The sequence below is a fragment of the Biomphalaria glabrata genome, chromosome 13, assembly GCF_947242115.1.
Source record: "Biomphalaria glabrata chromosome 13, xgBioGlab47.1, whole genome shotgun sequence".
NCBI classification, from domain to species: Eukaryota; Metazoa; Mollusca; class Gastropoda; family Planorbidae; genus Biomphalaria; species Biomphalaria glabrata.
In genome coordinates this window covers 26,681,179-26,695,662 of record NC_074723.1, presented here as the reverse complement: position 1 = coordinate 26,695,662, position 14,484 = coordinate 26,681,179, and the positions used below count along the sequence as shown (strand labels likewise).

At 41.0% G+C, this 14,484-nt stretch overlaps 1 protein-coding gene across 9 annotated transcripts in view; it reads left to right on the top strand.

The window, feature by feature from the left end:
* LOC106067906 (pleckstrin homology domain-containing family M member 1-like) overlaps positions 1 to 14,484 on the top strand; it is an 82,746-nt gene that overhangs the window by 30,319 nt on the left and 37,943 nt on the right. For all 9 annotated transcript variants that reach the window (XM_056007521.1, XM_056007526.1, XM_056007523.1 and 6 more), the window contains 2 exons: positions 6,265 to 6,450; positions 6,554 to 7,606. In XM_056007521.1, coding sequence (XP_055863496.1) covers positions 6,265 to 6,450; positions 6,554 to 7,606 — 1,239 coding nt within the window. The remainder of the gene's footprint in view (positions 1 to 6,264; positions 6,451 to 6,553; positions 7,607 to 14,484) is intronic.

Sequence of the window (14,484 nt, the reverse complement as noted above, 5' to 3'; positions counted from 1 at the left end):
TATTCCACAATACGACATCGACTTCTACAACATACAACACAAGTCGTATTCCACAATACGACATCGACTTCTACAACATACAACACAAGTCTTATTCCACAATACGACATCGACTTCTACAACATACAACACAAGTCGTATTCCACAATACGACATCGACTTCTACAACATACAACACATGTCTTATTCCACAATACGACATCGACTTCTACAACATACAACACAAGTCGTATTCCACAATACGACATCGACTTCTACAACATACAACACAAGTCTTATTCCACAATACGACATCGACTTCTACAACATACAACACATGTCTTATTCCACAATACGACATCGACTTCTACAACATACAACACAAGTCTTATTCCACAATACGACATCGACTTCTACAACATACAACACAAGTCGTATTCCACAATACGACATCGACTTCTACAACATCGGTCTAGTCCAGCACCTGGCCGTGTTTGAGTCGTCTCCCCCTTAACTCAAACTGTTTTTGACTTTATAATCCTTAAGCTATGTCTAATTTATTCTCTAATTATTGTCTTGTCACCCGGACTCCGCTAGTACCACATTTTCCTTACATAAATCTAAAGATCCGCGATGTGTCCTGCCGGTATCACTGGCCGTGGTATTTCCAGCCCTATTGTTCGCAAGTTTAATGTTCCTTCCGACTTTTTGTAGTGTTGGTGTCAACTAATGTCTCTGTCTGGGTGCCTATACATCACTGCCATAGTCTGCTCCAGGTCCAGCAAAAGATCGTGAGAAATCGTACTATAGTATTTGGATCAACAACAAAACCCAAACATGATAATCACACAGCTGTGACAGCGCCTAAAGAAAAGAACTGTTTCACAGAGAATGTGAGACCCCTTGTGCTGTGAGGCGGTTCTTCCGGGAATGCGACACCCTCACTTCAAAGCGAAACAGAAAACAACGCAGAAAACTCTAGTCTAAATCCTCCTGCTAACCAATCAACCGAGTCAATCTTAACGGGGGGGGAGTGGACTTGGTTGAAGTCCCGACCATCGAATGGCCAAGTAACTTTGTAGGAACTGATAATCCCGGGTACGCTGTTCTGCCTCACCGTGGCACCCGGGTGGAAACGACCAATAGAGGAAGTGGTTAGGCTAAATGAAAGGCGAAGCAAAACCCCCAGTGAGAGTGTCCAAGGGTAGGCGAGAGCTTACCTATTGCACGGCGCGGGGTTGAAATAGAGCTCTCATGGTCCTGTCGATAATCCATGCGCCATTCCTGAAGGGACCGTTACATTAATGGCGAGTTCCCCCATGGTTAGCTTCCCGGTGCACTCGGCCTTCGGCTGTGTCTAGCCCATGCGTTGGGGGCCAGATGCATCGGAAATAGCATTGCTTTACATAGGCATTGACTTGGGTCTCTTCCAGACAGAACTGTGTGTTCACACATGTTTTTTTTTTTTTTTTACTGTTTGACGCTCAAACAGGTTTTTTTTTCAAATTTAGAGCTCGAAGAGCCTTCGGCTCAGCTCTTAAGACAGACTTAAGACGATCAAACGGAACTGATAGTAGGCTACTGATAGTACTAATCCAACCTGCTGATACAACTTAAGAGAAAGGAAATCAAAACCGAACTAAGGGTTTAACAGACTAATGTGTTTGATAAACAGTTTGCTATGAACCAGTATTGCAGATGTTGTTGTGACATGGTTACTATGTGTAATTAACCGTAACACACGTTCAAGTTTTGGAGACCTGAGAGTCAGGGGACTTGCTGGAAGATACGGGTGTTTGGTAAACATGGGCAAGGAAAGAACATCGAGTGGAGTTGTTTAGTATAGAATGTTAGCCTTGTACATAGGTTACTAGAAAAGGCCTTACAATTAAAGGCACTTACAATTAATGGAACTTGTTTCTTCACAGATGTTTTAGATGTTTATTATTTTTTTTCATCATTGTACTTTGCTTTGACTATCTAATGTTGTGTTATATGTATAAAATTTAAACGTGGGGTGAATGTCGTGAATTTGTTTATTTGATTGTCGCCCCTAGTGTTTGTTTACATTTGTTAGACTGTGTACTGACAATATTTCGTGTTGTGATTTTTACTATGCGTGTAGTTGTTTGTCATTCAGTGTAATAAAGCTTTAGGTGTGACATAGTTTCTGTTCTGCAAGTACGACAGTGCTCTATGAGATGCAGGAGGTCAATGACTTTTAAAGAAAACTTTTTAGATACAAAATAGTTTATACCACAAAAATTATGGATAATCATTTTATGGTCGGTTTTAAATTAATTACTTTGCATATCATGTAGTTTTGATGTTAAAATAATATTAGTAATTAAACACTCAAAAAGCTTCAAGTAAGCATTATTTCCTTCTGTCATTCTTTAACTGTTAGCTTTCTTCATTATCTTTACCATGTTTTCTCAGGCATCCTAACTCATTGTAGTCCTGGTCAATGTGTCTAAGGTTTCAGTTCATCACCTAATTATCTCTGTGTTGGATTGCGTTGGTAACTGTTAGAATTTCATTCTTCTTTTTCAATTCTTCCGAATAGTGTTTGGTCACAAATGATCAATATTTGTCACAAACATTTGTTTTAGAAAGCTTGATGCCTTTCTCAAAGGTGATCTTGTTGTTTTTTTCCCATTTATACTTAGTTAAGTCTTCCTAATTTGTGACAAATTAAATGACCTTTATTTTAATCGTTATATATTTTTTGGTTTAACCTTTAGGCATGTCATGTTAGAACACTGTTGGATTATCTGTTTTCTGCTAAGTGTGCCAGGTTTAGTGTTTAGTGAGGTGATGGCTTGTCAAGTGGTGTCTAGGGTGTGATTTTTACAATCATCCAGCCATTAACAAAAGGAAAAAAGATTCATTATGTCAACAGGGTTAAGCATAATGGCAAACATTTTACTGGCTTAGTACATACAAAAGCCATGGAATACCAAAGGCAGTCTGGTTCATTGCTCTCTTCATTATGTAGTCGATGGCTAGGAGGAAAAGGAAGGGAGATAAGATGCACCCCTGTCTCACACCTGTCTCGATTGTAAAAAACTCTGTTTATTGATTGACGGACTTGGACTTTGCTGATGATGTTGCACTACTCGGGGCTACAAATAAATGCATTCAAGAAATGACGAAGAGCCTAGACAGAGAGGCACCCAAAATTGGCCTCCGCATAAACTTGGATAAGACTAAAATTATGCGAGTGGGATATAAGGCAAAGGGTGTCCCTGTCAGACTTGGCGAGTCAAAGCTTGAAGAGCTGGACAAGTTCACGTACCTTGGCAGCATCATAACAAATGATGGAGATGCTTACCATGATGTAGCGTGCCGAATAGGAAAGGCAGGGAGCATTTTCCAAAGGCTGCAGCCTATTGGGACTAGCCAAGCCATTGGACTGGAGACAAAAATACACCTCAACACAATCGTCATTCCAACTGCTACATATGCATGTGAGACATGGAAGTCATCTGTCAAAATTGAGAAAAGACTAAATGTGGCTCAACAGAGATGGCTGAGACGGATTTTGGGAGTCAATTACACAGATCGGGTCTCAAACAAGGAAATCCTATGCCAAACTGGAAGTCGAACACTTAGTGAGGTTGTGATTGAGCGTCGCATGAGGTTTGCGGGACATGTTCTACGTCAAAATGAATTACGCACACCAAGAGTTACGATAACATGGAAGCCAAAACGAGGAGAGCGCAAACAGGGACTTCCTCGTATAACTTGGCGACACACCTTCATTGAGGACCTCAGAACAGTGGACACTAGGTGGGAGGAGGCTTCAGACATTGCCAGTGACAGATCTTTATGAAGACAGCTTGCCGCCCAATGCGCCGAATGGCGCGGGAGGACCTAAGTCTAAGTAAGTACATACAACTGGGTGAATTGATTAGGAGTAATGATGAAATAATTTTGAACAGTTTATAAGGTTAGAGTTAAGCTCCTCCATTTGTGTTGGATTTTTAGAGAATCCTTGTGTAACTTCTGACCCATTGGTTGTTGGGGTAATGGTATTTTAGATAAGCGTTCACTAATTCATTGAGCCCTGTTTGGTAGTGATGGTGTTACCCTTTCGATGCTGTCTCTAATAGGAGGGAGGGAACTCTGGTCCCAGGGAGGAAAAGCATTATGCTGCTTCATTGACTCAATAGTTATATTTCCCAAGTGGTATTTCTTTTTAAGGTTCTGTGATTCCTGAACACAATGAGTTCTTTTTAGTCCATTTTGGGTGCCAGTCCTGTGGATTTTGAATTAGAGTGGGTGCCTGTCTAAGGATTATATTTTGGTGAATTGGGACAAGTTTGTGTGACTTCTTTGTCCTTGCATGCAGACCAAGCATTTCGACTGTTCAGATATTCTTTTATCCAGTTGTACATTCTGTGGGATATGTGATGGTCTATTAATTAGAGTAAAAGGCCTTGTTCCCAGACTTTATCAAATGTTTTTCCAATTCAACCCAGACAATCATTGTTGGCTTCTTTTCTTGAAATCCATCTTCAATCTCATGTGTGATGAAGGTGATTTGGTTCTCTGTAGATCTACCTTTTCTAAAGCCAGCTTGGGCTTCAGTAAGTAGATTGTTTAACTCAAGGATCCAAGTGAATCTGTTATTTACCATTAGTTTGCATGTACAGCTGGTGAGGCTAATTGAGCGGTAGCTGTCTAGTTTGTTTCTTTGTTTGCCATGCTTTAGTATGGGGATCATGATGGCTTTCTTCCAGATGTTTGGGATTGTGCCTGATTTCCAGCTAGCACTAAAGTTTTGTAGCAGGTTTTTTTTTGGCTTGAGGACCTAAGTGAAGTAGCATCTAGTTAGTGATTTTGTCAGGGCCTGGGGCTTCTTTTGGTTTCAGGTCCTTCAGGGCTTCATCTAATTCTTTCATTTTTAGATTTGTTATCATTCCTGGAGAGTATGCTGTTTTGTTAACTTAATTTTTATCCTGGATATCTGCATGGACATTTTAAATTCTGCTTTCATTGATTGTATGACTTATACTTTGAAAATATTTTATTAATTCATTTGCAGCTTCTTGGCCTTTGAGGGGTTGGTTGATCTGTTTTCTCTTGATTTAGGCATTTCGCAATGCTCCATAGCTTGTGGCCATCTCTATCTACATTTTGTGGTTCAGTTTTTTCATGCCAACTTTTCCTCATAGCAGAGATGTAATTTTTCCTAAAAAACTGCATTGGCTTCTTTTAGTTTTTTATTGTTTTCTAAACTAGGGTTATTTTCCCCTGTATTTCTGGCTTCAACAGTGGCATTGTGGAGTTGTAGGTAATCAGACCAGTTTGGAATATAATCTTTTCTCGCTCCTCTAGGGCTCTTTAGCTAATAAAAGGATTCCTTTTACGAGAGATGAGTATAGGAAATGATATAACAGATAATTAACAGCTTCTTTATGAATAAACACATACAACTGTTCCGAAATTTGGGCTCGAACTGTGCATCAAGATGGTGGGGGGGGGGGGGGGGGAAAACAGGTCGGTAGAGGGGAAGTAGGTGTAAAGGAGGAACATTGCAATGACAAAAGAAAGATGTCCCATTTAATCTGGGAAACTGAGCTGGAATAGACAATGGTGATTATAGGCGTTAGCCAAAAGATGGGGAAAAAATTGTTCAACCGAAGAGAGAAAAGTTGTGTCTCTTGATACTAGTTGTGAAATGGGCCCAGGGAAAGTAGGTAGACATCTTTTCAGGTATAAGCTAAAATGGTCCCCTTGATACTTTGTGTAGAGTAAGTTTGAAACTATAACAATAGATAACTATAAAACCTTATGTTTTCATAATTCCTTTGCTGGCAGAGGGGTAAGCATGATAGTTTGAGGCAGCTTATGCCCTCAGAATTCTAGTCAATCAACTTTTTTTATCAATGCATTTAAAAAGTGATTACGGTAACATTCACCAAGATACCCCCTTCTTTCTTCCCCCACCTTTTTTCCAACTAGTCCAGACAAGTGATAGGAGCAAAGTGCATTCAGAAAGCTAAAAGCATGAATGCGCTAAACAAAAACAATTGGTAAAAATATTTCTTATTGCACAGATTTATTATAGTTAATTAAGATCTATTACAAATTTAATTAGAAGACTGATCCAAACTCATTGATACAGTCACACCCATATCAGCTTTGTTTTCTAAAAAGTATTTTATATATTTGTCTTGTTTTTCTGTTTCTCCTTAGTCTTGGTGTATGAACATTCTCCCAGTTTCTTTTCTTTTATGTCCTATTAACACTAACAAGTTCAATAAAATCTCTTCCTAGGTCTGATGAGCTTGGAGTTTAAATTATCTTATAATTCAAGTGTTTTAAACACATGGAACAATGGAACACTGCAGATAGCAGGGCAGATAGAGAGTCAAGTCCCACCATCTCCAACACTGCAGATTGCAGGGCAGATTGAGAGTCAAGTCCCACCATCTAAAAGCATAACTGCCCCCAACTCAGAAGGTAAACTTTTGAAAAGATGGTATAAAAAGTATCACATTATTATTATAATCCTAAACATATAGAAATAGAGAAGTCTCAGCCCAAACTAAATTCTATTCCTCAGATTTAACACATACTAATGTCAAGGTGACACACATTGTTTCTATTAAGCCTGAGACTATCTCACCAAGCAATAGTCTTCAGTCTGACATCATGGACAACTTGCAGTGTACACGTCACATGCCATCTCACACCAATGGTGACTATTATCTCTCTATATCTGATGGATCAACTTGCTCATGCCCTGACCAAGGAGAAACCAGCCAGATGATAAACTCAAGAAAAAGTCCTGTTGCTTGGTTGGACAATGGCAAGGAAAAGTCTAATTCATATTTGACAGCCAACCTGTCTGACTTTAAAAACTCAAAACTAACTACTACTAACACTAGTGTTGCTTTGGAGACCCAATTGCAGTTTTCAATACCAAGAGGTACACAAATTGATGAAGAATTTCTCAAACATAGTTTTCAGGAGGTATCAACTGTTGACAATGTACAAGAAAGAAGTCAATCTCAAGAAAATGCAGAAACATCTCATTTACCTCAGCCTCCATTGCTCCTTTCATTATCTCATTGTGCTACTGCGGAGCCTAAACCAAGGATGAGAAATTATGAAGAAATATGTGCTAGTCTTCCACCTATTAAGTTAGATCCTACTGAACAAGAGGATATTCTGAAGAAAGTTTTACAAGAATTTGACACTCAGTCAGGAAGAGAGAAGAATGAATTTCATCTGACAGAATCAAATCCTCTTCAGGCTTGGGTCTGTGATAATATCACAACAAAATTAAACTCAACAGATTTCAAGCATTCAAACTGTTCACAATTTGTTCAGTTTGAGGGTTCTCAAACAGTCATCAGTGAACCTATCAATGTTGTACTCTCTAAATCATTGGAAGAATCAACAGATTTAGAGCAAGGAAGTGAAACTAAACCAAAACAAGTGACTAGTATCACAGATATTTCAAACATAAATCAAGTGAATACTTTGTCAGATGAGGTATCCTCATCTGGTCATTATGGCAATAGCTTAACTGGTATGTCTGGATGGTCATCTGACATTGAACCAAAGACAAATTTACAGTTTACTAAAAGTACAAATTCTAATAGATCAAGAGGTCAGTTTAACCCTTTTCAAAAATCGTATTTACTTCAAGTATTAATTATATGATTGCAGCAATGTGATGATGCTGATAATTTTAGGTTCAAATCTTATTGGAAACTAGGATTTTAAATCATTTAGTTCTTGTGGGAAGTTGATATGTGTTTGTAGGGGTTTATTGTGCTGATACCTATGGGTTAATACTCGTATATTGGATTTTAGATCCAGAAAGCTATTACAAATAAATAGACATATTAAATTTTAATGAACTAATGTAGACATTATATTTTTTAATGAGCTAACATGAAATAATTTGAACAAAATTCTTTCTTAAAACAAAAACTTTATAACTTTTATTAATAATTTATACAGATTCAACTTGAAATGAGATATCCTATACTCTTAAGCGTATATATATATTTTTCTCATTTATATACATACGTATACAAATAAGAAAAAAAATCTCAACTCATTTGCCATATGGAGAAAACTCGAGGTTGACCGTTATATGGGTTTGAAAATGCCTCATTATCGAAAAATTAATTTTGGCTAGAATGTTTTATGAATGAAAATTTTCCATGTGGAAAGGGGAAAAATGCCGCTTACATCAATATTTCTTTGCTAAGAACAAGAAGTTTTAATGAATCAATAGACCTAATTAAACATTTGCGCATCATCTTATTGTAGATGGATTTATTATGGAACTATGGAATAGAAGTAATGAAATTAAATTTGCCGATGTATGATTAGTTATTGTGTTTATAAATTGTTTATACTTTGTGTGGAGCAGTGTAGGTAGCTTTTACTTTATTATTTTGCTTGTGACCACCAGCTGTCTCATTCTGAGGCCACATGCAACCAGGTGCTCTCTTCTACATCAGCTAAGGCAAGTTGGCGCCTAAGCTGGTCTTTAAAGCATTTCTGTGGGGCACCTATGTTACATCGACCACTTTTTAGCTCACCAAAAAAAGACTGCCTTTGGCATGCGTTCGTCTCCTATACAGGATACGTGCCCTGCCTAGCATAACTGTCAGACCATAAGAAGTCTCTCTATACAAAGGCCACGGGATACACATTTGAGAACAAAAGAAAATCCACTGCTGAGGACGCAGAAGGCAAAAAGAAAATCTTAATCCACCACTGGCAGACAATGGCTATGCTTGCCCTGGATGTGACAAAATATTGTTGTAAACTTGTCCCCCCCCCCCGACTGACCATTTTTCCCCACGTGAGATCTTTTTGAATTGTTTGTTTATGTTTTGGAGGCGAGACTGGCCTGAGCGAGTGTGTTGAGGAAAAAGGAACTGGAGTTATGATCGTGGATTTCTGAACGGAGGATTGTTTCTTTTCTTAAATCGGTTTTGTAAATAGTTGTATGTACATTTTGATTAGGAGGACTGTGCAATTGTTTCGATTATTCGGATTATTGACTGTTCGTAGTAGATTGTGCTTCTGCAACGAGAAGAATATCGGCGACCTGACAATCGGTGAGTTAACTATCTTTAGCCTACTCCAAAGTCGTAACAACTGGTGTCACAAGTGGGACCCCGCCCACTCTACTTACAATGTCTACTTCTAAACGCCTTCACGAGCTCCAGATTAATGAAATCCGAAAGGAGCTAAAGAGGCGAGACATCGTAGCGTCAGGAAACAAAGAAGCCCTTGTTAGCCGTCTGAGAGAGGCTTTGAAAGAAGATGGGTTCGACCCGGACACTCACGAGTTCGAAGTGAAGACTGATCTCGGCGGAATATTGAGTGAAATGAAAAAAGAGCTTCTAGGGTCAATGCAAACAATTGCGACTAGCCAGAAAACAGATATGGAGGAATTCAGAAGTAAGCTAAGGGATGAAATCGCTGCAGTGAAGTCGGAGCTCACAGTGCAGATGGAGCAAAAGATTCAAGTCCTTAGCGACGAGGTCCAGGCAGTCAGAGTTGAGCTGGGCAAGGTTAAAGGCACAAAAGTAAATTTAGGGTCAAGCGAGGCAACTGGAAAAGTCAAGCCACCTATCTTTGATGGTACGGTTTCGTGGACAGTTTATAAAAGACAATTTGAGGCGGCTGCAAAAGTGAACAACTGGAGAACAAACGAAGAAAAAGCCACTGGATTAATGCTTGCGTTACGAGGAAAGGCCACTGAATTGCTCCAGATAGTAAGCGACCAGCAAGATTATGAGGCACTTGTTAGAACTATGGAATTGCGATTCGGGGACGAACACATGAAGGAGGTTTATAGGGTGCAATTGAAGACTCGGCAGCAAAAACCAGGAGAGACACTACAAGAGTTGATGGCAGATATCGAACGACTGGCACGCTTGGCTTATCCGACCCTGACCCAAGAGATCTTAGACGTTCTCGTCACGGACGCGTTTATCGATGGTGTTCATGACCCCGAATTGAAGAAGGCCATCCGATTGAGTGGGAAACGAGAGGCGAGCGATGCTTTGATATACGCCTTATCTTTTGAGGCAGCTAAAGGCACAGCGAAAACGACCTATTTCAGTCGGGGGCTCCATGTGCAGGAGGAGGACCTCACGCATATTATCAGACAGGTGGTGGACACGATAGAGGACCGGCGGTCACAGCAGATGCCCAGGCAGAACAGGTCGGTCTTTCGCTGCTGGAATTGCGATGCCCCTGGCCATATTCAAAGGAACTGTACTCGAAGAAATGCAGGCCGTCTGAGAGGAAGAGATGGATTGGGTAACCAGCAAGCAGCCACCGCCCAATCTCAGAACCAGGAAAACTAGATTCTGCCGGTCTCGTGGGGCGGAGACAGGCAGCGAGATTTACAGGAAGCCCTAGACTTATCATCCCAGTGGCTGTGTTAGGTAAAAATAGAAGTCTGAGTGTACAAGGGAAAGTAGGAGTTCGTTTCTGCAGATTTCTCTTAGATACTGGCGCATCAAGATCAATAATTCACCCTAGTCTCGTAGAAAACCATGTGATTCATGAAACAAGTGGCTATTCACTAAAAACAGCTAGTGGTGAACTGCTGCCGATTTTAGGACAAACCTTTGTAAATTTTGAGATAGCTAACCAACGTTTTAGTCACGAATTCTTGGTCGCCCATATAATGGATGAGTGTATTCTGGGACTAGACTTTATGCAATTATTTGGTTTCACGTTGAACATTGGGGGTGGCACAGTACAATATGGGAATCTAGAAATTCCCTTGCTGGGGGACAACATGGAAGAAGAACAGATTAAGAGGGTCTTAGTAACAGAAGACACCATCATACCCCCACAGTCTGAAGCCATCATATGGGGAACAATAGAAGGAAACGATCCCATGTCTATCACAAGCCTCATAGAGCAGTCAAAGGAAGCATACAGAAGGTTGCCTGTTGGGAGAATATTGGTTGTTAACAGAGAAGACAGGAGAGTACCTGTTCGCGTTATGAACGTTGACACTCAAGCTTGCAACCTACAAAAGAATAATGTTATCGCCACCTGTTGCCCAGTGGAGCTTATTGCAACGTGTGGTGCGGTGGCCCCTGTAGCTAGTGCATCGTTATGTGACTCTCGAGTTGATCTAATGCTTGGAGATGTGGGCGAGAATCTGTCAGAGGAAGAGTACAATAAGCTAAACAACTGTTGCTAGAGTTTAAAGACATCATGCAAGACAGTGAAAATGAAGGTGGCCGGACTAATATGGTAACCCATCGGATAGATACAGGTAACACTAGACCAATCCGGCAAACACCACGGCGACTACCATTAGCAAAGCAACAAGAGGCCGCTCACATGTTGGAACAAATGAAGGAACAAGGAATTATAGAGCCGTCTAACAGCCCATGGTGCTCGCCTGTGGTTCTGGTTCAGAAAAAAGATGGCTCTCTGCGTTTTTGCGTTGACTACAGGGCTTTAAATAACGTCACACAAAAAGACAGCTATCCACTGCCGCGTATCGATGACACATTAGACACTCTTTCTGGAGCTCATATATTTTCAACCCTAGATCTCAAAAGCGGCTACTGGCAAGTAGGTTTACATCCTGATGACAAACAGAAAACAGCTTTCTCCACGGGAAACGGACTATGGCAGTTTACGGTTATGCCTTTCGGGCTCTGCAATGCACCGGCAACTTTTGAGAGACTGATGGAACAAGTTTTGCGGGGCTTAAATTGGAATGCTTGCCTGGTCTACCTAGATGACATTATAGTCTTCGGAAAGACGTTTGATGAACACATACATAACTTGAGGGAAGTGATGCAGCGTATTCGAAGTGCGGGAATGAAACTAAATCCGAAGAAGTGCTCATTCTTTCAGAGGGAAGTTAAATATCTGGGCCATATTGTATCCAAAGACGGGGTAAGCACAGACCCAGAAAAAACGGAAGTCGTCAAGCACTGGCCTACACCTACTAATCTTCATGAGCTCAGAAGCTTCTTGGGTCTTTGCAGCTACTACAGACGCTTTGTACCCAGTTTTTCCACTATCGCTAGAGCCCTTCACCAATTGACTGAGAGAAAGACGCAATTTCAATGGACGCCAGATTGTCAAGAAGCTTTTGAGAAATTGAAAGAGGCTCTCATCTCATCGCCCATGTTGTCTTATCCCCTACCAGGTAATGTGTTTCAACTTGACACGGATGCTAGCAATACAGGGATCGGTGCTGTTTTATCACAGGAAGTGGACGGTAGCGAGAGAGTGGTAGCCTACTTTAGCAGAAGTTTGTCAAAAGCTGAACGAAATTATTGTGTGACTAGACGTGAGCTGCTAGCTGTAGTGGACTCCATTAAACATTTTCACAAGTATCTGTATGGACAAAGATTTAAGTTGAGAACAGACCATGCGGCCCTCCAATGGCTACTTTCCTTCAAGAATCCGGAAGGACAAGTAGCTAGATGGTTAGAAAGGTTACAAACTTATGATTTCGAAACACAACACAGGAAGGGACAAGCCCATTCGAATGCTGACGCTTTATCACGACGACCTTGTAAGCAGGAGTGCAAGCATTGCACAAAAGTAGAAGGGAAAACAAATGCCCTGGATTGTAGGCGGTTGGAGCTAAGTGCATCAGCGTCTTGGTCTGAGGAGACGATAAGCAGAGAACAAAAGGATGACAAAGATATTGCCCCAATTTTGCAATGGAAGGAAGTTGGACAACGCCCTGATTGGCATCAAATTTCTAGTACGGGAGAGATTACCAAGGCTTACTGGGCGCAATGGGACTCTCTGGTGATAGACAACGACGTCCTAAAACGGATTTGGGAATCCACCGAAGGGACCTCGACACGAGTACAACTAGTTTTACCAAAGATTAGAATCCCAGAAGTGCTACATGAAATGCACAACGGCTCCACAGGTGGTCACTTAGGCGTTAACAAAACGTTAGAAAAAGTCAGGCAAAGGTTTTATTGGTGTCGTTACAAGGAAGACGTAGAAGATTGGTGCAGGAAATGTGACCGGTGTGCGGCAACTAAAGGCCCGCAACGTCGAACTAGAGCACCCTTGCAACAGTACAACGTAGGTGTCCCATTCGAGAGAATCGCACTGGACGTAGCTGGACCTTTTCCTGAGACTAACAAAGGGAACAAATACATTCTCGTGATAATGGACTATTTTAGTAAATGGCCAGAAGCTTTCGCGATGCCCAACCAGGAAACCACAACAATAGTCGATATTTTGGTAGGACATTGGATTAGTCGTTTTGGTGTCCCAATGGAATTACATTCAGATCAAGGACGCAACTTTGAATCTAATCTGTTTCAGGAGATTTGTAAAATCCTGAATATCGAGAAGACGCGAACCACACCACTACGCCCTCAATCAGATGGGATGGTAGAACGCTTCAATCGTACGCTGGTACAGCATCTGGCTAAAATGTCAGCAGAACAGCAAAATGATTGGGATGACTACATTCCCCTATTCCTTCTGTCTTATAGAGGAGCAGTTCATGCAACTACAGGTTACACACCAGCCAAATTATTGTTTGGTCGAGAACTTAGGATGCCAGCAGACCTCTTATTTGGACAGCCAGGAGACCAACCAACAACGGCAAGCGAATATGTAACAGGACTTCGAAGGAGACTAGAAGAGGTTCATGCAGTTGCAAGGAGCAGGATAAAAGACAGTAGCGACCTTATGAAAACCAGATACGATAGAAGGGCCAATTCTACGGGGTTTGAAGAACATGATCTTGTCTGGCTATACAACCCCAAGAGAAAGAAGGGAAGATCGCCGAAATTACAGAAAGACTGGGAAGGCCCATATCGGATTGTGAAAAGGATCAACGACGTTGTGTACCGGATCCAGAAGGGCCCTCGAACCAAATGCAAAGTAGTGCACCTAGATCGGTTGAACCGTTATTGTGGAGATGATGGAGAGTCTGTTCGGGACGCACAGACCTAGGGAGGGGGCAGTGTTGTAAACTTGTCCCCCCCCCCCCGACTGACCATTTTTCCCCACGTGAGATCTTTTTGAATTGTTTGTTTATGTTTTGGAGGCGAGACTGGCCTGAGCGAGTGTGTTGAGGAAAAAGGAACTGGAGTTATGATCGTGGATTTCTGAACGGAGGATTGTTTCTTTTCTTAAATCGGTTTTGTAAATAGTTGTATGTACATTTTGATTAGGAGGACTGTGCAATTGTTTCGATTATTCGGATTATTGACTGTTCGTAGTAGATTGTGCTTCTGCAACGAGAAGAATATCGGCGACCTGACAATCGGTGAGTTAACTATCTTTAGCCTACTCCAAAGTCGTAACAATATGTAGGTCACAGCTGGGGTGTGTAGTCACTGGAAATACTGTATTCCTCATTAATCTTCGGATTCAAAGGCAAGCCTTATTATATTATTATTATTATTTTGCTGGTGAATTATTATACTTCGATGTCTACTGTCCCGTACCAAAACAATGGAAATGGTCATAACACAGCTTCTCTATGCCTTA